General features: G+C 28.4%; 1 protein-coding gene across 3 annotated transcripts in view; it reads left to right on the top strand.

Moving 5' to 3' along the window:
* Positions 1-26,935, top strand: part of LOC100205085 (otoferlin) — a 182,930-nt gene that overhangs the window by 107,705 nt on the left and 48,290 nt on the right. For all 3 annotated transcript variants that reach the window (XM_065813710.1, XM_065813708.1, XM_065813709.1), the window contains 6 exons: positions 12,962-13,005; positions 13,753-13,881; positions 16,529-16,660; positions 16,744-16,875; positions 17,171-17,209; positions 17,328-17,419. In XM_065813710.1, the coding sequence (XP_065669782.1) occupies positions 12,962-13,005; positions 13,753-13,881; positions 16,529-16,660; positions 16,744-16,875; positions 17,171-17,209; positions 17,328-17,419 (568 nt within the window). The remainder of the gene's footprint in view (positions 1-12,961; positions 13,006-13,752; positions 13,882-16,528; positions 16,661-16,743; positions 16,876-17,170; positions 17,210-17,327; positions 17,420-26,935) is intronic.

The following is a 26,935-nucleotide window of genomic DNA, read 5'->3' on the forward strand; positions in this document are numbered from 1 at the left end:
TTGATGTATTATTTTTGTTAAATTATTAAATTAAGTTTTAATAATAAATTTAAAATGCAATAAATTTTTTTTTTATATGCATTTAAATCCAAACAATAATGTAATTATTACAAATAGTTATCAACCTTCATATATTTAAATCAAAAAGATATGGGTTGATGACCTGAAAAAAGTTCTGCATCAGCTTGTGCAACCACAGATCAACAAATCATTGATACTGGTGGGCTGAACTCTCAAAGGTTCTAAATTCTCCTGTTGTATCTTTTACACCTATGCATTAGGCTTATGCATATTTCCCACCATGCTAGTTATCATAGCACGATATTGATAAGATCTGAAACAAGAAAATACTTCCATTCATAAAGTTTGAGAACCGGGCTAAATTTTAGCTTCTTTCAACTTTAGTACAACTTTCTTTACACTCAAGTTCTTTTGCTTCCTAAGTTCCTTGAGTTTTTCTGATTGAAAAAGACTCATAACAACCTTAATTAACCCTTGGCCCCAGTTGATGCAAATCCTCACAAATCTACATATCACGTTCTAGGAGAACAATATCTCTTTGTTAGTCTATTTCATCAACAAGCATAGGTATAGTTTCAACATCTCTTTGAACCTCTGGATGTTTAACACCTAACTGAAACGGTAACTGCTGAACACGATAAAAGTGATCTAATGAATGTCACTTTCTATTCTCCACATAGCTTTCAAATCAAGATCAACCAACATCTTTTCTTATTTCAGTCAACTTGCTTTTAGTTACACATTTAGGCAGGTCATGTATTCTTTTGATATTGAATACTTTGTCTGAACCTTTTTTAAGGAGTTACTCTTTCCAAGGTGTACATGTAATGATGATCCTAATGTTTATAGCTAAACCTTAACCTGTTTTTCTTCCCTAGAAATTGTTCTTTGAATCTTTAATATTACTTGTTCAGACCATTTAAGATCTTTCAACATGATAATTTTTTCTATGTTATAGCGGTTAATTTTCTGTTGCAGGGTTGTTTAATACTTATTTCAATATATTGTAAAGAATTTCCACTCATTGAAGTATTAGTAAAGGAGCTTGGATTTGAAATTCATGTTCCTGGGGTAAGATTGGGTCAATATGCTCCCTTAAATTCATCTTAATGTTACTTCAAGTGTCACTTGTCAGACACATTGGACATTGACATAATTCACACACTACTTGTGTTCTGCCAAACATTGAAAAAGTAACTTTTTGCAAATGCAATCATTCATACCTTGCATTTCTAAAAGCAATACCTACATATCATAGCTACATTTCTATAGCTTTTGATAAAGTTTGGCATGCTGGTCTTCTCCATAAGCTTTCTTATTGCGGTATATTTTTTATACCAATCGTAGTATAAAAGTTGTCCTTAATGGACAGCGCTCTTCTTCATATCCTGTAACTTCAGGGGTTCCTCAAGGTTTTATCCTTGGCTCTATACTCTTTTTAATTTACATTAATGATCTTCCAGATATTCTCACATCTAAGGTAGCATTGTTCCCTGATGATACTACCATTTATTAATGCCTTGATAAGAAGCCAACACTCTCTGATAGCTGGAGGAGGGATTTGTGCTTAAAAAGGATCTTGCTTCTGCTTCAGCGTGGGGCTCACAGTGGCTGGTGAACTTTAATTCAGATAAAGTCCAACTTTTTTCAGCCAATTGTTACTGCAATAATTTAGACCTTCCTACATTTATGAGTGGTAATGTACTCGACGAGTCATTTACCCTTCATCTTCTAGGATTAACTCTTACTTCTGATCTTTCTTGAAAACCATATATTCAACCCATTGCAAAATTAGCATCTGCTAAGGTTGCATCTCTTTATCGTGCTTGACTCTTTCTTACTCCAGATTCTATTCTTTATCTCTATAAAACTCAAATCTGCCGTTGTATGGAATACTGTTGCCATATCTGGAGCAGATCTTTGAATGATGCCATTTTTTTTTTAGACAAGGTGTAAAAATGCATTGTAAACATAGATGGACCTGCCCCTCCAGCCAACCTCCAACCATTATCACACTGTCGTAATGTTGCTTCTCTTTCTTTTTTCAACAAATACTTTAATGGGCACTGCTCTAAAGAGCTAGTATCTCTTGTGCCATCTACTAAAATTCATTCTCGTGTTACTTGTCATTTATTTGAGTCTCATTCTTTTTCTGTGACTATTCCTAAGTGCTCTAAAAACTCTTATTTATCTAGTTTTTTTCCTTGAACATCAGTTCTTTGGAATTCGCTTCCTACATCTTGCTTTCCTGATTCATATAATTTTCAATCTTTTAAGTTGTCTGTCAATCATTATCTTTCTCTAAAAACTTCATCTTTTCTCTTCCAGTAACTTCCGAATCTAATAGTGGTTGCTTGCAGCCTTGTTGGAAGCAAAAATGTTGATAAAAATATATATACATATATATGAAATTAATATTATTTTTACAAAAATGACAGATTTAAATAGGAGGATAAAAAAGATAATTACCTGTTTTTATATAATGCGATCTTGCACTTCGGTACAAATCAGTGGGAAAAGAGTTTACTTTAACATGAAATCTTTATCTATATGCTTCCTTACTAGATTTTTTAAAGCAATCTGAGCTGGATATTGTAGAGGTTGCAACGGTTTTTGAAGATTTTCAATCGTTTTCAATATTTTTTCAATTTTTCTCCTCTTGTTGCAACATCCAAAACAGTTTATACTTTTTCACTCCAGGTAATTTTTTACTGATTTTTTTTTTTTAATTTAATTTTTTCCACCTAAAATACCTTAAATACTTTGAAAACAAGTTTTAAGTTTTAAATATATATGAAGTATTCCAAAAAAAGATATATTTTCAATATAATTTGAAATTTGTTTGGCTATCTGTTGTATCAAAGCGAATAGTGCTACATTATAGAATTAGTTACCATTAAAAATAAATAGAAGACATCAAATTTCAATTTAGCAACAGTTCTGATTTTAATTTTTGACTAGGGTTACCCGAGTATGCCTTACTAATAATATTGTGAAGAAAAATCCCTGGTGCATTCACCTCCAACCTAAACCCCATGATCTGGGAGTAGTTTTTTTTACAATTATTTTTCTAATTTTTATAAATTTATTTGTTGATTTTTTAACATGAAAAATGGATTATTTAGCAAAAATGGTTTAAATACTTATTTTTTATTCATATTTTTCATGCTGTTTTTTTAATAAAGTTTTAGTAGAAAACACTATATATATGTGGTGTACTCCAGTTTTGCCCTGCAGGCTACTGAAATAGTTTATATTTCTTACTTGAGTCATCTACTATGATGTTCCGGTATATTTAATGTATTTTTTTATCTCTAGTGAAAATACTCAAATAAAATTTAACATTTGACTACTATACTGACTACTAATAAGAAACATTTTAATGGAAAGTAAATTAATGAAGAAGAAAAAAAGAGAAACTTTATAAGCTATTAAAAAATGTTGTTAAGTAACTTTAGTAACACAGAGATTTGGTGAAGAAATATCTTTAAATACTTTAAAAGATTGTCATTTTTGTCATAGTTATTATCTGTATCAGGTTGTTTCTTTTTGTCATTTATGTTTCGTTCTGTTATCAGGTTGTTTCTTTTTATCAATCTTAACAAAGGTTTCATTATAAGGAGAAAAAAATTTGAAAGTCATCGCAAACAATCGCAAAGAAACGATGTTCAAAAAGAAAAATATTGTATTATTCTCTTTCAATCTTCAATTAAATTTAGTTGAAAATAAAGTTGAATGTTTAAAACATGTTTTAATTGTAATTCATTATACTAAGGGATCCATAAATTACGCAACTCTAAATTTCACTAATGAACAAAAAAAAAAGATCAGAAGTTTTCTCTTGCAGAGATTTAAGTTTAATAAAAATCAAAATAGCTCATTTAGTTTAATGAAAATCATCGTGTAAAAAAACTTATAAGATCTTATATGCTAAACTTATAAGTTCTTCAACAAACTTATTTTAAAAAAGTAAGTAATCTTATGAGATTACTTACTTTTTTTAAATAAATTTAGTGTTGCGTAATTTATTGTCGAACTCTAAGACTTTTTTTTTTTTTAAAAAAAAGAAAACTTCCGCCTGTGCATCATTAAATGCCTTCTAATAATGTTTTTTCACATGCATCTTTAGAATGTTTTTTATTACATTAATTTTTTTTGACAAAGTTAAAATAATTTTTTTTTTTTACTAATGAAAAACAAAAGAGATTCAGTGTTATTAACAATTCAACTGCCCATTCACACGATTTGAAATGCAACTACAACGTTTAAAAAAAATGATAAATTAGCATTTCAAATAAAAAGAAAATTTAGTTTTAAAATTCATTTTAAATTGAGAAGAAAATTGCTTCAAAATGCAAGAACAACATTTAAAAAAACAGTTCAGTCAAACCTTGAAATATTAAATCGCTTCTTTTTATTACGTAAATAAAATAAATAAATAAAATAATAATGATAAATAAAATTGCATAATGTACTGTAGTGTATTCATTATTAAACGAAGTGTATACAACTTTAAATGCTTTTTATTAATTTCTTTTAAATAATTACAATGAATAAACCTTTCTTTTTACTTAAACTTTCTTAAACTTTGTTTTGTAAGTAAAAAACTGTCTGGTCGTCCTGCCGGGCTACTGACATTTTTTTTAAATAACAGTCGCCCTTTGAAAAAATGAGTCGTCCCATGCCACTGGGCGACCATGAGGGTACACCCCTTATATATATATATATATATATATATATATATATATATATATATATATATATATATATATATATATATATATATATATACATATATATATATACAGTGTTGGAAAAAAGTCATGTGTCCAGTTAATTTTCAATAGAATTTCTTGCTTGATAAAACAAAAACACCAATCACTCTATATTTGTACAATGTTTACCTTTTTATAAACTACAGTAAATAGTTAGTTAAGAAATGAAAGAGTTACTAATACTTCATATGTCCACCCTTATATAAACGCAGCTAATTAATTCGTCAAGGCATAAACTCAATAAGATCTTTAAGGTACTGTGGATTGATGTTATTCTAAGTATTTTCCAGCAAGTTCCAAAGTTCATCCTGATTGTGTGGTTTTTTACCCCTGATTGCCCTGAACAGAATTTCCCATACATATTTAATGGGATTCATATATGGGCTCTGGGGTGGCCATTCCATTTGCTTAACACCCTTATCATGTAAGAAATTGCACACTCACTTAGCTTTATGGTAAGGTGCATTATGCTGGAAGATAAAGGAATCTCTTCTGCCATAAAGCTCTCTGACTAAAGGTAGCATGTGATTTTTAAACACTTCAATGTATTGGTCTTGATTCATGTTGCTTCTGAAACGGTACAATAGACCAACCGCATGCCAGGATGTGTATCCCCAAGCCATAGAGATCCACCACTATGTTTTACAGTGTGAGCTATGCAATCAGGATGAAACCTCTCACCCTTTCTTCTTTTCACAATTACCCTCTTTACTCCACAAAAGACCTGGAATGAACTTTTGTCACTCCACTTTTTTTCCAATCTTCTAAAGTTCAACCTCGACAAGCAGTTGCAAAGCCTTCAGTGACAATGTAAGGCTATAAGAAATGGCTTCTTTGCAGCTGCACAAGTTCGAAGGCCCACTTTTTGTAGCCTATTGCGGACAGTTCTATCTGTAATATTGACATCATCATGATCAGGCATCAAAGCCTGAATTTCCACAGCAGAATGGCGGGATTTCTCCAAACTGAGGTGGACAATGAGCCGCTCCTCTTGAGGTGTTGTCTTCTTTGGTCATCCACTTCTAGATCTATCTTTTACTTCCCCTGTTTTCTGGTACTTCATCATTATTCTTTTCACTGTGTTCTTCAAAATCTGCATCTCTGATGCAACTTTGTTGTAACTTTTTGACTCTCAGTAACTTTAGCTAAAATCATCATTTGCTCCTGACAAGACAGTTTTTATTTCCAGGCATATTTGTATAATTGGCTGATGAATTTATTAATTTTTAGTAAGTAGATTAAATAAAACACAAGAATAGTTCAAGGCAGTATTAAAACAGCACATAAATATAAATAACAACGTAAAATCATCAACTATTAATCATAACACACATAAATATCAAATAATTATGCAACATTATGCATAAATATCAATTAATTGTGCAACATATGGAAAACAACATTATGGTCAGTACAAACACTACACAGCATTAATCAATGAATCTCAATACCAAGAATGCCAAACTGTACAAAAGTGAATGATCAAAAGTTCTTTGCAAAAAACTTTTTATAAAATTTGAAACCTGTTAACAAAAAATTGTTTAGATAAAAAGCTAGTTTAAAACTAAAAGAAGTTGGTTCGACAAATTGCTTTTAGAAACAACTTTTTTAGTGAATTTTTACTTTAATAGTGGAAACGCGGGTTACTAGATATAATAGTTTGTATATTGTAGACAAAAAATACTTTAAATAGAAGGTTTTCCGTTGTTGCATTAAAAAAGTTTGTCGTTAAAACAGTTTACAAACAGTGAAACTGCGCATGCGCTAAATAATGACTACTTTTTTAACGCTTAATGGCGTTAAAAAAGTTAGCCCGTTAAATAAGTTTTCAAAATGGATGCTCTTTTTTCTGTGCAAACTTATTCGCAATAAATGTTAAAAAATAAATATATAATAAAAATATCAATGATGTATTAAATATATTAAATAAAATTTGATGATACACATTTGATAATTTTTTAGGCTGGGGGAGGTCATTTTTGAATAAAAAAGGCAGTTTATAGTAGAAAATGAATTCATTTTTAAAGTATGCAATGTATTCATTTGCTACTATAACAGAGGGCAATTGGTAGGAAACAGAGGGCAATTGCAACAAAAAGGAGGGTCAATTGCACCCGATCCCCCCTCCTCCACCCACGGTACATGCCTGTGGTATACATATATACTTTTTATTTATTTTACTTTTTGTAAATATTAAAGAGCTCTAGCCACTTTGCAATGTAAACACAACATTTGTATCAATTATAAAATGTTACATTTAAAATTTTTTTTAAATATTCAGATAACGTAACAGATAATCTCTTGAGTTTCCAGTAGCCGTGTCGCATGAATTAGAGTGCTTGCCTCAAAAGCAAGCGATCCAGAATTCAACTAAACAGAGTTAATATTTTCTCCAATTTTTAAGGAAGGAGGCGTCAGCTTCCTATTTAAATGCTATTCCGTGGGACTCTGATACAAGACCGTTAGGTTTGGTTAGGGCAACTTAGATAAAAGTTGAAAAAAAAGTTTTGAGATTAAAAACAAATAATGAAGTCATTGCGTAGTTAGTAAACAATTATAATGGATATATTTTAACAACCTTATTACATAAGAGTCTTGTATTTTCAAGGCACAAAAGTTTTTATATTAGCACAAAGCACAACAAAGTAGCATAAAGAACGCATAACATAAATAAACATAAAAACCAGTTTTGTAAAGTTACCAGTCAATAACATATTCTAACCTTGATTTTGTAGAAATCAAATTTTTGCCATAACTGTTGGCTAATGATTAATATAGTAAATTTCAAATCATGAAATTTTACTAAATTAGAATCATGTTCAACAGTAAGATAACTAAAATAAAACAATGACAAAATATAAATGTTTAAACTTATAAAAAAGTTTAAAATCCTTTCAATTTAAGACAAATGTAAAAAGTTATGAAAATTTGTTCAAATAATATTTAAACTATAATCTTTTATAAACTTTAAAATTCATTAAACTTCATAGAAATAATATATTTAACAAAAATCGTATTTATGTAGCTTCCTTTGTGACATTTGACTATATCAAACATGTGGAGCCTCTATTCCATCACAAATATGTCTATAATTAAATAGAATTATATATTATTCCATTTTAGTAATTTTAAAAAATATATATATTTATATATATACAAAGTTTTTTTATAAAGTTTAACATCTGTGTTTACATTTAAATGGTTTAGACTTGTGTGTTTTAGACTTTTTTAAGGCTATTTTCTAAATTAAATGACATTATGAGGTATGATGCCTTTACAACACCTAACCAGTATTGCTTGTTCCATATGAAACAGGTTGTACATGATTATATGCTACCTTAAGAAAAAATGGCCTGACCTGACAAACTATTATTGCATTACATAAAACTACAAATACATCAATACATTAGAAAAATATATATAAATAATACAAGCTATAACTTATGCCATAGCACAGTGACAAGTCTCGTCACAAAGAAAGGATGAAGAGCATCTTTTAAACCTGTTTAGTGTGCTTATATAAGGAAATATTTCAAGTTTGCCTTTCTCAATACATGTTAGAAAATGTTTTCTCATACTATTTTTCCTAGACAATTACATTTGGATCAATTCCATTACATAGAGCTGTAGCATTTGCAACAGTATAAAGACCACAATCATTTCCATTATCTTGGATTTGGCATAACTTCAAAACTTATTGATAAACTTTATTCAAAACTTTCATAACTTCAAAACTTATTGAGTTAACATCTTCATAAATCAATAATGAATGAGCAACACGATGCACAAGTAATAGAACATTTAAACTGGTATAGAGAGAATCATAATATTGAACTGAGTTTAAACATGTACCAGATGACACATTACTTATAAGTATCCAATGTGAGTTTCTAATATTGAGTATTTGAATAAATTCTCCAGTAGGAATGTAACCACCTGAATTATTTTTATTAAAAATACACGAACTTTGAAATCCAGCAATATGAGGAAACTGAAATGAAAGGAAACTTTGGGCAATGTCTATTAAAGTATCATTTAACCAATCACATGGATTTTTTAAAATGTCGAGGCTTAATTTAACAGACTCTGTTGATAAGTTTAAAAAAAATTTATTGTTAACAGAAATTGCAGGGTATACATTTTTCGATAAAGAGTTTTCAACTTCAGTCAATTTAATATTTTTATCTTTAACATAGCATTTTGAGTCTAGTATATGTCTCTTGTTTGATTTTCTAGATTTTTTTGTATTCTTTTTATTTCTAGCTTTACGACCAATTTTTTCCATATTTTTTTCCCCCTTTACCACCAATTTTTCTACAATTTTTTAATAAAACTTTGTCACCTATTTTAAATGAAAATGACTTACACCCTTTTATCTGTTTAGAAGCATAATATTTTTGCATTTTTGTTTGAGCATTTAAAATATTAGAATTTACCACAATATTGACTTTATTTTGTGAATTAATTCTTTCTTGAATTTGATCTTCAGTTGAATTAATTTCAATATTATCATTAACAATGTCTGAATTAGTTAGATTCATTGCTAAAGCTGAAAACAATTGTGGTTCTCTGCCAAACATTAGAAAAAATGGTGTAAACTTTTTTCTAATGTTTTTAGTCAACCCTGCTAGGTCAAAACATTTTAAGCAATATGACAAAAAACTAATTTTCTATTATAAGTAAATAAATAAATACGCTAGTTATATTTCAAGTTAATTATATAATCAAGTTAATTATTATATATTAAGTTAATTATTATATAATCAAGTTTGCACACAAGATTTTTGCACACATATGCGAAGACCAAACAATACCGGTTCTAACAACTCATCCCAGTTATTCTGAGCTTCATTGTATAACTTTGAAAGGGCTCTCTTAACAGACTCATTAGTTCTTTCATCTTGCCCATTCGTTTGTGGGTGGTAAGCAGATGTTATAAGGTGTTTGACATTAAATGGAGAAAACAAAGCCTCATTTACACCGTTTACAAACTCCCTGCCTTGATCCGAAAGTATTTTTTTAGGAGGACCGAATCTATAAAATAAGGTAGTGAGGCACTTTGATACATATAAAGCAGACTTTTCAGGAATAGGGAAAGCTTCAAAATATTCTCTCCAAAGGTCTGTTACTGTTAAAATATATTTGTGACCTTATGACATAATAGGCAGTGGCCCAATCAGATCAATGCCCAAAAACTCCCATAGCCTATTCACCCTTATAGGTTTTAATTCAGGAGCAACCGTTTTAATTTTTTCCATTTGTTGGCATTTGTCGCATTCCTTTATCCATTTGGTAATATCGCTAACCATACCTAAAAACACAAGAAACAAAGTAATTTACTATATAAAAGTATCATGGTTGAATGACAAAAAATGATAAGTTTATTTAATAAACTTCAGTAGTTTTTAGTTTTTAAAATTTATATTTAAGTAAAGAAAAACAAACCAAGCCAGTAAAAAGAACTTTTTAGTTTAGCTCTAGTATTGTTGAGACCAACATGTGCCCTGTGATCAGAATCATGGACATCTCTATAAGCCATCATTTTTTCATGATCAGTTGAAAAAACTAGTAGTTTCTTAGATGATTTGATATAGTACAATTTACCATCTATATATATATATATATATATATATATATATATATATATATATATATATATATATATATATATATATATATATATATATATATATATATATACACATACACACACAAATAATTAAAAAGTGCATTCTTAATAAAAAATATTTTTATATTAAATAGCGAATTAATATTCTCAATTTTATTATAAAGTTTTTATAAATAAACACATACCAAAAAGTTGAAATTTTTTTGCATATTTCAAGAATGCTATACGCTGTGATTTAAAAAACTTAATTATTCCATCAGAAAGATACTGTTTCACATCATCAATTGAGTAAACGTGGACAGCCATTTTTATATAACATATGAACTTATTATTAATGGTTTACATACCCTAATAAAACAATGAAACTTTTTTAACGCCGAATTTCACTCCCTTACGGAAACTTTTATTCAATACTGCGCATGCGTAACACAGGCGCAGAACAGCTTGTAAACTTTTCTAACGACTAACTTTTTTAACACAACACCGTTCTCGTGTTGTACAATCGTATAAAATACATCTTGTATGTCTGTTATCAAATACACATTAAAATTTTACGCTTAATATCAAAGTAACTGTACAAAAATGACTAGTGTGTGCAGACTAATCATTTAAATTAATAAAACTTAATAATTCACTACATTTTACTTAATGAACTCTAAAACTAATATGGATGTTATTCTAGCCTGTCATGCAAGTTTCGAACAATGTAATATTTGTGATTCAAAATTATTGATCTATTATTCATAACTGTTTGGGATATATATATATGTATATATATATGTATATGTGTATGTATATATATATGTATGTATATATATATATATATATATATATATATATATATATATTATATATATATATATATATATATATATATATATATATATATGTATAAATATTTTTAAACAATTAATTCCTCTTTATCAAGATGGATTATTTAAATCAGGTTTTATCTGCAAATTCGCTTACCATTTGAATAAAAAACCATTCAAAAATCACATGCGAAACATAATCTGGTACAACCCACCTTTTAGTACCAATGTTGCAACAAAAATAGACAGTCAATTTTTGAACATGGTAGACCTGTACTTTCCAATTGGTCACAAACTTTAAAAGATATTTAATCAAAATACTATTAAAATACTACTCAATTATGCCTAACATCACAGGGTATTATGTAACCCAAATAAAGATAAGGAAAAAACATGCAACTGTGTCAACAACTTCATTTGCCTCATGAAAAGTTAGTGGTTGATGAAGAATATTGTTTATCAAGCCACCGTGTCAAATAAAACACCATGTCAAATAAACCTGACTACGAATAAAAAGTATATTTTGGCTTATGTGAAACTCCATTTAAATCTCGGTATGCTAATCACCTAAAATCTTTTAACATAAATAAATATAAAAATGACACTTAGTTGTCTAAAGAAATTTGGGACATAAAAGAAATGTTTACATTCTCATTTAAGTGAAAAGTTGTGAAAGGTTGCAATCCTTATCACTCCTCATCTAAATTTTGCAATCTTTGCTTATACAAAAAATTCCTTATTTTAACAAATAGAGGTGAAAACTTGTTTAATAAATGAAATGAGTTGATTTCCTCTTATCTTTTTGTAATTAGCTAATATTTTGTTTTTCTTTGGTTGCCATCAAGTATGTCTTTTAGTGACGTAAAGATCCCACAACACAGTATTTTGTAATTTTTAGGTGGTCTTTTTGTTTTTGATTTTGTATTCAATAGCTGATGATTGCTGTATAGGCATGAAACTAAAAGTACCATAGAAAAAGTTGTTTTTTCTTCGTTAATATATATATATATATATATATATATATATATATATATATATATATATATATATATATATATATATATATATATATATAGAACCCTTAGATGTTTTCCGAAAGTTTTTTCCATATTTTGTTGACAAAAAGTAAAAATTAAAATGCAAGACCGGAATTATTTTTTTTTATTAATTGATAGACTGCCTGCCCCAACCAAACCCTCAGTCGATGTAGCAGCACTCCCTTGCAGGTCAGGCTAAATGATAGTAGATGTAGCAGCACTCCCTTGCGGGTCAGGCTATTTGTCAGTCGATGTAGCAGCACTCCGCGCATGATTTACAGTAAAAAAAATAAAAATAAAAATATTTTATTAAAAAAAAAAAAAAAAAACATTTTATTAAAAAAAATAAAAATAAAAACATTGTTTATATTGTTAAAAACATTCAGAATGTTTTTAAAAACATTCTGGTCAATTAAATTTGCGTTTTTGTGGTTTTTTTAAAAAACGATTTATTTGTAATTAAATTAATGGTTTTTACTTTTGTCTGACACGAAAATGTTGGACGAAAGTCAAAAGTAAATAAAAGTGACGTATGTATTGGCGTAAGAATCGCTTTTTTCCTTCCGCTCTTCCCAAAGACAACAAACTATAGATCTATATATATATATATATATATATATATATATATATATATATATATATATATATACACACACACACATATAAGATGAAGTTTTTATTTTTTAGCACCTGGTTCTAAGATATCTCTTTCTTATATGCCCAAAAAAAAGGTATATTAACTTTTTACTCTTCCGTGTTTTTTTAAATCCAGACCAATCATTGTCAGTGGTATTTTTTTATTACATTCTTTTATTTTACATTGTTTTTACAAAGTTTTATAGTTTAATAGAATTGAACTTATAAATTGTAATGTTAAATGGTATGTGTAATGTTTGATGTTAAATGGTATAATGTAATGTTTAATGGTAAACATACAAATTGTAATGTTAAATGGTATAGGTAATGCTTGATGTTACATGGTATAATGTAATGTTTAATGGTAAACTTACAAATTGTAATGTTAATTTTTTTTTCTATTTATTGTTTTAAGATTATAAATAAATAACTAGTAGTAAATAGTAAAATCAATCGTATGATGACATTTTTTTTGTGCCTGGGTTTGCTATTGTAAACTTTAACAAAAATTATAATTTTTTTATGTGTTTTTTTTTGCATGGCAGGTTTAACTTGAAATATAACTATAACTAACTTGAATATATATTTATTAACTTGATTATATAATAATTAACTTAATATATAAAAATTAACTTGATTATATAATTAACTTGAAATATAACTAGCGTATTTATTTATTTACTTAAAACAGAAAATTAGTTTTTTGTTATATTGCTTAAAATGTTTTGACCTAGCAGGGTTGACTAAATGCTTTATTCAAAATATTGATAATTTGTTCAACTTGCTTCTTTTTAATCATTGTATTTAATTTATTTTTGAAATATAAATATATAATTATATAGGTTACCAAAGAAACTGTTATAAACATTGAACCTGTTGACAATGAAGAAGTAGTAGATTGGTGGACTCGTTTTTATGCAAGTGAAAAATCTCAAATAACTGATGAAGAAAATGATCTCATTAATATTACAGTAAGGAATAAAATTCAAATGTATGTTTGTATATATCAGTGATGCTCAGATCAGGGCATCTGAGAGAAAGAGTTTAGCTAATATTGGTCACCTGTTAATGTTTTTATTTGCGCATCACCATTTTTTATAAAAATTTTCACATTGGCTTAGTTCTTGTACAGTTAAGCCATTTTTCCATATGTGTGCTATGGGTAAACTAGAAAATATTTGTACAAACCAAAATGATAAGTGCTATAGGTAAATTAGAAAATATTTGCACAAACCAAAATAATAATTGTAAACTATTCAGAATATTCACTCTTTTACTTTCAGAAAAATGTCACACTTTGGTCCATGTATATCAAATTATTTTTTTCACAAATTTTATTCTATTTTTTTCTCTAAATTTAGTCATGAACAGAAAAAGCCAACAATTCAAAACATCACAAGCTACTCCTGACCATGCATATTTTTCTGTTCTAATTAATGCAGACAATTAACTTTAACGAACTGCTAATTAAGCAGAAAATGAGCTTTAACAGCAAGACTTGCAAAATGTTATTTCATTATTATGTTTAGAAGTTAAAAAGTCATCAAAAAAAAAAATTTTTTTTTTGTCTTTAAAACACAAAACATTTAACTTTGAAAATACTTTTCTTCTTATATAATTAATAAATAAATGAAAAAGCTGCGAAAAATCAACTTAGTTGTCCAGGAGCAAACTCAATTTCATCAAAATAATTTTTTTAGAAAAATATATTTCAAAAGATTTGACTGTCTTTTGCCACCACGAGTGTTCACTTTCAAAAGACTTAGCTTGTCTGGGGCCACCACCAGTGTACACCACTATATGTATATATGTATGTATGTGCGGAGAAACAAATTGAACGCGGTACTACCAGGGACGTGGTGGAAATCGAACTCGGAACCTCTCACTTATGAAGTGAGCGCTCTCTACCACTACACCACTACCGCATCCATGTGTTTGATAAATACAAATTGATTTTGTGACAGATTGCTTTGAAACAGGTTTTTAAGATAAAGAGGACATTCGACCTATTTCTCCAGTTAAATGATGTTCTTTTTTGTTTTTGGTTTGATGAAGGGCATAAATGTGGCTGACGAATCTTTCTTGAGTAGTAAATGGTGAATGCAACCTTTACTAGTTTGATTTATTTGTGTGCATTCAGATTGTCAAATTGTTGCAACTTTTATTTTAACCCTTTAATGCAAAAGAGCCATCATGATTTTCACAATTTACTTATCTTAATCAAAATCCTTTGTTTTTTTTAATCTTTGTGGAGAAATAAAAGTGTCCATTATAGTGGACATTGTGCATTTGTGAAAAAAATATTTTTTATCAGAACAGGCATTGTATTTGATGCTTAAATTTGCTTTACTCTATGAAAAACTTGAAAGCATACATTATTAGCCATACACAAGTATACTTTGCTTATGGAATATTGATAATTTGTTTTCTTTTTGCACAACTTGTATTTGAAACACTGAAAATTTAAATTGGCTGTTAGATCTGGCCGGTGACCACTTTTATTATAACAGATATCCTTTAATATATTTTTTGTCCTCATAGTACTTGTTTCTTGCAATTTATTATTATCCTTATTGGGTAAATGACATTTATTTTACATTTAAAACTCATTTATCAGAGAAGTATACGCATTAGCTAAAAACATAACAAGTGGTTTATTCCAGCCAATCTGCTAGAAAATCACCCTGTTATTGGTTGCTGCCAAACTAACAAAGGAAGCGCAACTCTGAAATTACTTTTTCAATCTATATTTTGTAAAAAATAGTTAAAAAAGCATATTTGCTTTGTCAGCACTTTCTATAAACGCATTCTTTTTTATTCCATAAAATAATAATTGTTATGCTATAAAATGAATGCATATTTTCCATTATAATTGAAGAAAATATTAAAAGGTTTTTCTACATTGAAAGCAAAACTTGCCTTGCCTAGCAACCACTTCCCGAAGCTATTTTATAAAATAAATATTTGTTGGTAACAGGATTATGCATAGGTTTTTTAATCAACTATAGATAGTGAAAAAGAAAATGATTTTTTTTTAAGATAAAAATAGCCCTTTCTAGTTTAGTACTATATTTAAAAATGCCCATTTAAATGACCACTATGCATGAAAAGGCTAATGTTACTGAGACCATACACTTATGTGGCAGTTAACTTGGGATCAATGTAAATATATTTTTTTGGTTTCTCAATCCTAATAAAATAAAATAAATTTTTCTTTGCAGAAATTATTTATGCAAAGGTTGTTGCTTTAGTTTTAAGCTATTTTGTTTAATAAAAAAAGTTTACATAAAGTTTATATAATAAAATAGTATGTAATAATGTATAGCATAATAATAATATAGATAGTATTAATATGTAATAATATATAGCATAATAATATGTACTAATTACACATAATAATAATATAGCAATGTGTTTTTTGTTTATCGATATACAAAAGTTACTTTTTTTGTGGATTAAAATTAATGCTATACATGCGACCTTAAAAAGCAATACATAAGCAGATAATTTTATGTTTAAAATATACTTCCTAAGAAACAATTATCATTAAAAGCAGAAATGACAAATGAAATAACCCAGTTCTTTATGTTTAGCATCTAACATAGTTACTTTTTTTAGATTTACAATCACGAGTTAGAGAAAGAGTTTAATGACTTTCATGATCTTTTCACAACTTTCCCACTTGTTCGAGGTAAACAAGATGCTTTCAAAAATGAATGGGATCCTCGGAGAATTAAAGGAAAGTTTAAGGTGAATAAAAGATTATGTGTACTAATAGTAATAATGAATTTAAATACTTAGATATTTTAAATAGGTTTATTATTCTTACCCAGGGAGCCATTCGGTTATGGCGAAATGAAGATCTAATAAAATATAAAAGACAATTAAAAGCAAATGAAGGAACATTTAGTTATTTACCGCCAAAAGCACCAGTTAAAGTTTGTGTTCGCATCTATTGTATAATGGTACTTTCATTTAATTTTTATTATTGAATTACTTGTTTACTGTATTTTATATGTTTATTTTTATATTATACTAAAAATACACTTTTTTTATAACTATGTTTATATATTAATTTTAAAATGGTTAAAATAACTTAGACAAATCTTATTTTGAGCAATTAATAGAAATTTATAATAAATATAATTAATTGCAACTAAAATTAATGCAACAATTTGATAAAATACAAAATAAATGTAAATAAATTAAAACATATAAATGCAAAAATTAATTTTTGTTTTTATGTACTCTGAATTATAGGCATTAGGACTGACTGCAAAAGATATAATCTCAGGCAAAGTATTTTTTTTTTTATTTTTTTTTGCAACTTTTGCTTTTGTATTGCAACTAAAAATCAATAACTGATTTTTGTTTTATGGGGCTAAAGCTGACAAGCAGATTTTTGCATTATCTTTAGTCTGATCCATATATAATAGTGCAGTTTGGAAAGAGCAAATCAGGAAACCCAAGCAAACATGTTGCCAACAATTTAAATCCAGAATTTGGAGAGTAAGTAACATTTTTAGCATCTTAAAATGTAAGAGTGTATATGTATATATATATATATATATATATATATATATATATATATATATATATATATATATATATATATATATATATATATATATATATATATATATGTATATATATATATATATATATACATACATACATATATATACATTTATATGTATACATATGTATATATATATATATACAGTAAGAGTATGTATATATACATATATATATACATACATATATGTATGTATATATATATATTTATATATATGTATACATATATAAAATATATATACATATATAAAATATAAATATACATATATAATATATATATACATATGTATATTTATATACAAAAAGAGCATGTATATATACATATATATATATACATATATATATATACATATATATATATATACATATATATATATATATATATATATATATATATATACATAAATAATATATATATATACATATATATATATAAACGCATATATATATTCATATATATAAACATATATATATATATATATATATATATATATATATATATATTCATATATATATAACATGTATATACATATATATAGTAGTATACGAAATGTTTACGACGTTCAACAAGAGAAGATAGGCCAAGTTGTAAACATCTGGACTAGGGTTGAGCTTTTACCGAAAATTTACCGGTAAATCGGTAAAATTGTTTTACCAATTTACCGGTAAAATGATGTCGGTAAATTTCGGCAAATATTGTTTTTTTTAAAAACGTTAAAGGATGCTTAAAAATGTTTTAGAATGCTTGAAATGGCTCAACCAATTAATTAAAAATTTAATTTTTATTTTCCTGTCAACAAAGCTGTTGTTTGTTATGCTTGAAAAGTGATTTTGTTGGTTAGTTTTGTTTTGTGATTTTGTGATTTAAGAAAAACGTTTTTACTTTCTTGTGACTTATCTATCAATCAATGTATTTTGGAAAACGATAATACATCCACGGTCATTTACAAATAGTTATAAAACTAATATTAAGTAAATACCATTAAGTTGATATAAAAAAATATTTTTTAACACAAATAATAATAAAAATGATGAACAATGAATTAATAATAATGATAACACTATAATCATAAAAAATAATATATTGAGTATTATATATATAAATTTACACTAAATAAAACCAATTAACTAAAATAAACAGAAAGAATTAAATAGTTTTAAATACTTAACATATATAAAAAGTAAAATAAAGAATAAGTACATCCGAGGAGATTTTTTAGATACAAAAAATTATAATAAACAACAACAAAAAAAAACAAACAAAAAAAAAATAAAGAAAAACTAGACTGAATATAAAAATAAAAATAATAATAATACTAACAACTATAATCAATACTACTAGAATACAACCGTTACAATAATATTCCAAAAAACTTAAAATAAACACGTCACACTCTAATATAAAATAATTAAAATCTCCAACTAACAGATAAAAATAGATTAGGTGGGTAAAAATGTATAGGAAAAGTCAACAAACGAGAAAATCAGGAACATTAAAACACAATACAAACACACACACACAAAACAAAACATATATCATAATATTAAAAAACATAAAAATAGGGACAAAATCACAGAAAAAATAAAATTACACAACATTTAAACATAGAAATAAATTTTAAAAAGCATATATTTTTGTTACATCTTCGACTTATCGAATTTATAAAAATGTTCCATATTTTTCTTAACTTTGTTTAGCGTTTAACTTCTTTTTTTTTTTCATACATTTTAATTTAAAGATATCTTTTTGTTGTATTTAATTGACTTTTTTTTTTCTTGTTTTTTCTTTTGGCTTAATTTTGTTAATGCTTTTGTTTATTCTTTAATATATATATATATTTCTTTTTTACTTTTAATAGTTTTTGTTTTTTTCTTGATGATTCTTTTTTCTTTCTTTTTCACCGTTACAAAAAAGCGACCGCCATTTGCAATGTCATTGCAAAGTCTTCATCATTCTTATTTATTGTGGTCTTTGTCACTAAATTTGATTTGCGTTTTGGCAAAATGTTGGACGCTTGGAAACACTACACCTTAAACAAAGGGAAAACAGTTACTTGCAAAATTTTTGGAAATACAAGTCAATACACAAGTTCCACAACTAGAATGTGGTATCACTTAGACAAGAAACATGGAATCGAAAAGGAAACACAGGAAAAAGTGACACCAAAAGCTGCATCACAATCAAAAAGGCCTAAGATTTTAACTTTTTTTCAAAAGCAATCAATTGAAGAAGTGATTTCAAGACTTACAGCACTGGATGGATTTAGTTTCAATGCCATTGTTAACAGCTCTTTCATTCGATCTGCAATGTCTGAAAAAGGTTATGATTTCCAAAAAAATCACAAACAAGCAATCCAGTCAGTTGAAAAGTTTGCAACTGGCGTAAGGAATGACCTTAAAAACACTTTCAATTCTTTAGTGACAATGGGAAAACGCTTTTCAATTACACTGGATGAGTACACTTCTTTGAAAAATCGAAGGTACATGAATATTAATATTCATCAAAAAAACAATCATTGGAATCTGGGCTTGACTCGAATTTCCGGATCTCTGTCGGCTGAAAAACCTGCAGCTGTCACTAAAAAAGTGGCAGAATTTGGGTTAAAAAAAGGCAACAGCATTGTCTGCTCAGTTACTGACAGAGCTTCCATGATGGTTAAGTTTGGAAAACTGTTTCCAGTTAAGTTCCATGGTTAAGTTTGGAAAACTGGTTCCTTTGGTTTTTTATATATATATATATATATATATATATATATATATATATATATATATATATATATATATATATATATACATATATATACATATATATACATATATATGATAATATATATATATGTTGAAAATAATAAAATAATAATAATAACAAAAATCAAACCTAAAGTCATGATTTTCACAACTTTAGGCCATGTGAAAATAATAAAATAATAATAATAACAAAAATCAAACCTAAAGTCATGATTTTCACAACTTTAGGCCATGTGATTACATTTATCAGGGGAAATACAAATATAATTTTTTTGTTTAAATAGTCTATGTAGCATAACTTCCCGCATGTTTTACCTATTTGTTAGTCAATATAGCAAAACTCTTTGCATGTTCTACTTATTTGCCAGTTAATGTTTGCAAACAGTAAAAAAGTAAAAACAATTGGAATTTTTTATATTTTTTAAAATAAAAATGAAAGCAGGATATTTTTGTGGTTTTTTAAAAAGTGATAAAATTTAATTAGTTTCCTCAATTAAATTTAATGGTTTTTACATAAAGTGTACTTAGTTTTGCCATTTTTAAAGACAAAGTCATTAAGAGCCGTTTTTTACCACAAATAGTAAGTTTACAGGTCAAACTATAGGAATATATATATATATATATATATATATATATATATATATATATATATATATATATATATATATATATATATATATATATATACTAGCTGGAGTTACCCGGCGTTGCCCAGGCCAATATTTAAACTGGCTTACCTGATATCTGTACACAAAGATGGGCCCAAAAAATGGTCCCCCCTGACCCCGGGGTCAGAGGGCCCATTTTTGGGCCCCCTTGACCCCGGGGATCGGGGTACGGGGTCAAAACCCAGCTAAGAACCTTCTCCCCCTCGAGGAGTACCCCCATGCCAAATTTCATTGAGATCGGTGGATTTCTATAGAGAACAAACAAACAAACACACACACAAACACACATTGCCCTTTATATATATTATTAAGAAGATTAAGATAAGATAAGAAGATAAGATAGCTGGAGTTACCCGGCGTTGCCCGGGCCAATATTTAAACTGGCTTACCTGATATCTGTACACAAAAATGGGCCCAAAAAATGGTCCCCCCTGACCCCAGGGTCAGGGGGCCCATTTTTGGGCCCCCTGGACCCCAGGGGTCGGAATACGGGGTCAAAACCCAGCTAAAAACCTTCTCCCCCTCGAGGACTACCCCCATGCCAAATTTCATCGAGATCGGTCTGGCGGTTCGGATTTCTATAGAGAACAAACAAACACACACACATTGCCCTTTATATATATTAAGATATATATATATATATTAGGTGCAAAAAAATTTCAAAATGCAAATACACAAGAAGCCAAATTTAGGGCAAATATGAAAATAATAAAGTTAAAAAAGAAGTTCCTAAAATATTCAAACTTACCTTGTCCTTAAGTGGTATTATTTATCCTGATTTACCCTGATAAATGCCTCAAATTGTTCCCAAATTAATAGGCTTTAAGAGTTAATCTCTTTGCGGTAATTTTTACATAATATTGAGAAACAAAGTATTTGTAAAAATATTGAGAATCAAATATTTTTACAAAATATTGACAATCAATATTTTGTAAAACAATATTTTGCCACTATTAGAGTTTGCACCTTGACTAAATGAGAAAGAGCATCGTTAGAAGATCTGCCCCAGATATGGCAACAGTATTCCATACAAGGCCGGATTTGAGATTTATAGAGATTTTATTGCGGTAACAATTGGCTGAAAAAAGCTGGGTTTTATCTGAGTTAGAGTTCACCAGCCACCTGTAGAACTTTAACTCTAATAAGAAAGCTTTTGGAGAAGACTAGCATGCCTAATTTTATCAAAGGCTTCTGAAATGTTGAGAGCAATAGTCTTAGCCTCTTCACATCTATCTAATGCAAGATAAAATCTATCAGTTATTACCATTAACAAATCACTAGTAGAAAAAGAAGGTTGAAATTCAGTAAAAATCAAATTTATGAAGCATCACTTAGTGTAATAAGTAACTCTATATCATTAATTTCATAATCTTTCCATTTTTCTCAGAAAAACTAAAGCTATTCTATATTGTCTTTACAGCAGCATGCTATAAAATAGTTGATGCATGTACTGAAGCTCCTGACAGCAGGCAATTTTAGTGTGATGTCACAGTGCTTATCTAAACATGCATTTATAGTTATATGCATTTATAGTTATATACATATATATATATATATAAATATATACATATATATATATGTATATATATATATATATATATATATATATATATATATATATATATATATATATATATATATATATATATATATATATATATATATATATATATATATTTAGACACACACACACACACACACACACACACACACACACACACACACACACACACACACACACACACACACACACAAGTAGTTTAACTAGGAATATTGTTTCTTTGATTTTGACTTTTGCATAATATATGAGTTATATTTTAATCTTTGGCTTTTTATAATGATATAAAGGGAGAAACAAGATCAATGTTTATTCTTTCAATTATCTTTTTGAGTTTAGGTTTTATTTATTTTTTCTTAAAATTTATAAGGAAATATGTTTAAAGGTGGCTCTTGAATAGATTGAAATTTTGAAGCTATTATCTAATAATGATATAAAAGAGTAAATTGGTTTGAAATGGGTTAATAAAAGAATGAAGTGTGTTTTTAGTAGAAAATAACTCCTTCAATCAAGGAGCAAAATTAAAAGAACATCTACTAAAAAAAAGACAGACAAAAACAAAACTTGAATTACTTTTTCACACTTGATACACAAATTATCTGAAAATAAAAAAAAAGAAAGAAAAGAGAATAACATTATTATCAAGTCAAAGTTTTTTAAATTTACATTTATTTAAAAACTTCAAATCCTCAGGTGTTGAAATTGGCGGTATAATTGTCATAAATTTGTATAATTGTCATAAATTTGTATAATTGTTATAAGTTTTTTTTGATACTAGTAATTGTTTGCAAGCATTGCAAATTTTTAATTTTATGTTTAATAAAAATATATATGAATACTCTTTCTTGATGTCCTACACTGAGCCTTCCTTTTTCTTTTTTTTTGGGCTAAACTTTAGTTATCATTACTTATAGATGTAAATTTTTTTGTTGTTTCATCATTTGAATTAGTTATCATGCTCTTTTAACTAAACTTGTTAGTGTTCATCCCAGTCTATTATTTCTGTCTGTTTACTATTTTCTACTCTTTCAAGTTTATATACATTACATATACATTTTTACGCTTATATACATAAACGCACACCTTATCCGTTTAAGATACAAAAAACAACCAGTAGCAAAACTTACTATTGCTGAACATTTGTCATTCCTATTATTTTATTTGTATTTATTATTTTATTTGTATTTGAGTAAAAAAAGTTAAATATAAACTATATGTAAGTGACAAAAACATAAAATTTTTGTGAACTTTGTTTATTTGTTATACGACCTTTGGTTACATTTTAGTCATATTTAAGGAAAAATAAGGGAAAGTTGTTGACAAATAGTTGTTTACAAATAAATAGATAAATATTATTTTATAAATAAATTAGAAAAAGTCTCAATGATGTTATAAGTCACAATTAGGTTGATATAATGTAATTGAGAAAAGTATATTGTAGGCTTTTTAAACTTTTGTGTAGTTTTTTTTTTTTTTTATTCTTTATTTTATTTATGTATTTTTTTTTGTTTTGTTTTGTAATTCTGATTCACTCCCAACAAAGCTGCAAGCAACCACTAATAAGTTGGAAATTACTTTTGGAAAAAAAGAATAGAAGAGTTATTAAAAGAAGAGTTATAGAGCAAGGAAACAGTTGACAGAAGACTTACAAAGATGTAGGTTGTATGAGTCAGATAGGAATAATACCAACACGAATCACTCCAGCTAAACTAGTTTAGAAGAATCTTCATTGTGCAAATTGGCAACTTTTAAAAAAATGACTTTATTTTGGATTGGGGCTTGAATACTTACTTAAAGTTGGTATATCAGGTTAGGTCAGGTGTATGGTTAAGGTCAGGTCAGGGGTGGCAAAGGTCTAAGGTAATGGCTAAGGTCTAAGGTATATCAATGTCTAAATCACTGGCTCATGTCAATGAGCCAGTGATTTAGACATTGATATACCTTATCAATGTCTAAATCACCTAGACATTGACTTAGACATTGACTTAGACATTGACATAGACAATCTCAATGTCAATGTCAATGATTAAGTCAATGTCTAAGTCAATGACTAAGGTCAGGTATGGCTAGGGTCAGGTATGGCTGAGGTTAGGTCATGTATATGGTCTCCATGATCAACCTGCTACTGGTAATATGTAATCCAGTGCAACCTATTCTATGTCCTGCTGCCTTGTGGGATTTGCTTTAAAGGCAAAGGCTGGAAGGAGTTTGCTTCCTGTCATCAGTGCTATTTAAAATTTGTCATTGCTATAATAATATATACATATATGTTAATTGTTTTTTTATTTTTTTGTGTCTCTTTCATAGTTTAAGGTGTCTTAGTTACTGTTTTAGCTCACCTGTAATCTACTTTATATGTATGTTTGTGTTCTGTACCTCTGGCACAGTGTTGACTCACCCTTAAGTTGCAATATGTATGTTTGTGTTCTGTCTAAACCTCTGGCATGGTAATGACTCACCTGTAAGTTGCAATCTGTATGTTTGTGTTCTGTCTGAACCTCTGGCGCGGTGTTGACTCACCTGCAAGTTGCTATCTGTATGTTTGTGTTCTGTCTGTATATGTTTATATCTATGTTTGTGTTCTGTCTGAGTCTCTGGCGCAGTGTTTACTTACTCGTAAGTTACTTAATGTATGTATGTGTTCTGCTTAAATATTTAAATAATCTTTTTAAAAGTTAAAATCTGTTTTAATGAGCTCATTAACTTACTAGACACTACAACTGTTAAACCTACGCTCACTCTTATCTCTAATATTTTGTTGGGTGCAATATTTTTCCTAATTCATTTTCAATGTCATTTTCATGTCATGTATTTTAAGGTGCTGTTTGCAGGAAGTAGCTCTTTTTAATTACTCCAGGTCAGGTCAAGTTCAGGATCATCATGATCACCCTGCTACTGGTATTATGTAACCCAGTACTACCTGATTCATGCCCTGCTGTCTGTAGAGTTTGCTTTTTTAGACAAAGGCTACGAGAAACAAACTTGGACTTAAAAATCCCCTGCCTTGGGGCTCTTGGTTGAATAAAGGCTAGAGATAGTGTCTCGATAAAAATACTCATCTTGGGCAGATGTTAACTGCATCCACCTAAAATTTCCCTGCCTTGGGGCATTAGGTTGAGTAAAGGCTAGAGATTGTGTCTTGATAAAAATATTCATTCATCAAAACATCTTGGGCAGAATTTAACTGGATCCAGCCACTGTCTTGTAGGAGACCTCCTAGGCAAAGACTTTAAGGTTAAGCAGAATAATTCTGTTGACCAGCCTCAAACCCCTTCTTTATCTATTAGGCTGGCATAGACGTAAATCTGTGTTACATTGTTTCCTGCCTAGGAATACCAATGCTGGATCTTACTGACTTTTCTCACAGGTTTTTGCTTGTGCCTCCTTGATAGTGGCAATGCAATTCTTCCTGTTATCTCCTAATGAGGGTACAGCTCTAAAACTTAGTTTAATGGTTCTAAGGTCAGCTGGTAGTATAGTTTCTTGAACTCTGTGGTAGCTCTCAGAGAGGCTGATTCCATTAACAGCTGCAAAATATCAGAGCATTAACAGTGCCATGTTGCGCATGGATGGTGTCCCTGTTAATGCTTTTGATACGCATTGTCGACGCCACATAAGGAGCCCTATGTTACAACTTAGGGTTAATTTACAGGACTAAGGAAATTGCATAGCTCATTGCTTGGAAGACCTTGCTCTATCTATGAATGAGTCAAGTTCTTTTTAAACTTTAATTTTGTCAAAAGTAAATCAAAATATTAAACATAAAAAACCATCCCCATCACTTAACTGTTTTAATATATCTTTTAACAAAATTCATCGTCTGCCAAGCAACCTTCCATCAGTTAAATCTTATATCTTGAAAAATTCACCAGACTTGCTTGCTCATAGTGAGACTAATTTAAATTCTGCTTGAATTAAAGATCCTTCTTCTGATCTCAGTGTTGATGGGTACAATCTTTTCATTCACAAAGACTCCAATAGTTACATGCTTGGCTTATATGGGTATATATAGGTATCAATTCACCTATTTGTTTTGAAAACAGGTTCGAATCCTTTGACCATTCCTTTATGTGCTTCCGCTTAGCACCTCTTCACTCTATCACCTTTCTCTTTGTTCTTTGTTGTTCTCCTTCTTCCCAAGACTGCACTCTTTTAGATATAATTTCTGATCGATTTGACCATGCTCTCTCTCTCTTTACCCCTCTACGAATATTGTTGTTATTGGTGACTTTAATGGTCATCACACTGAATGGCTAGGCTCTAATGCCACTGACCCTGCTGGCACTAAAGCCTAAACTTCTACATTCTCAATCTCTTACTCAGATAGTTAACTTTGTGACTGGTTTTCCTGACAACCCTAATCATTTACCTTCACTCCTTGATTTATGTCTGGTCTCTGGTTCTAGCTTGTGTTCAGTTTCTCCTTTTTCTCCCTTAAGTGGTTATGACCATGCAATTATCTCTTTATAAATCTTA

Source organism: Hydra vulgaris, chromosome 12 (assembly GCF_038396675.1).
Source record: "Hydra vulgaris chromosome 12, alternate assembly HydraT2T_AEP".
NCBI classification, from domain to species: domain Eukaryota; kingdom Metazoa; phylum Cnidaria; class Hydrozoa; order Anthoathecata; family Hydridae; genus Hydra; species Hydra vulgaris.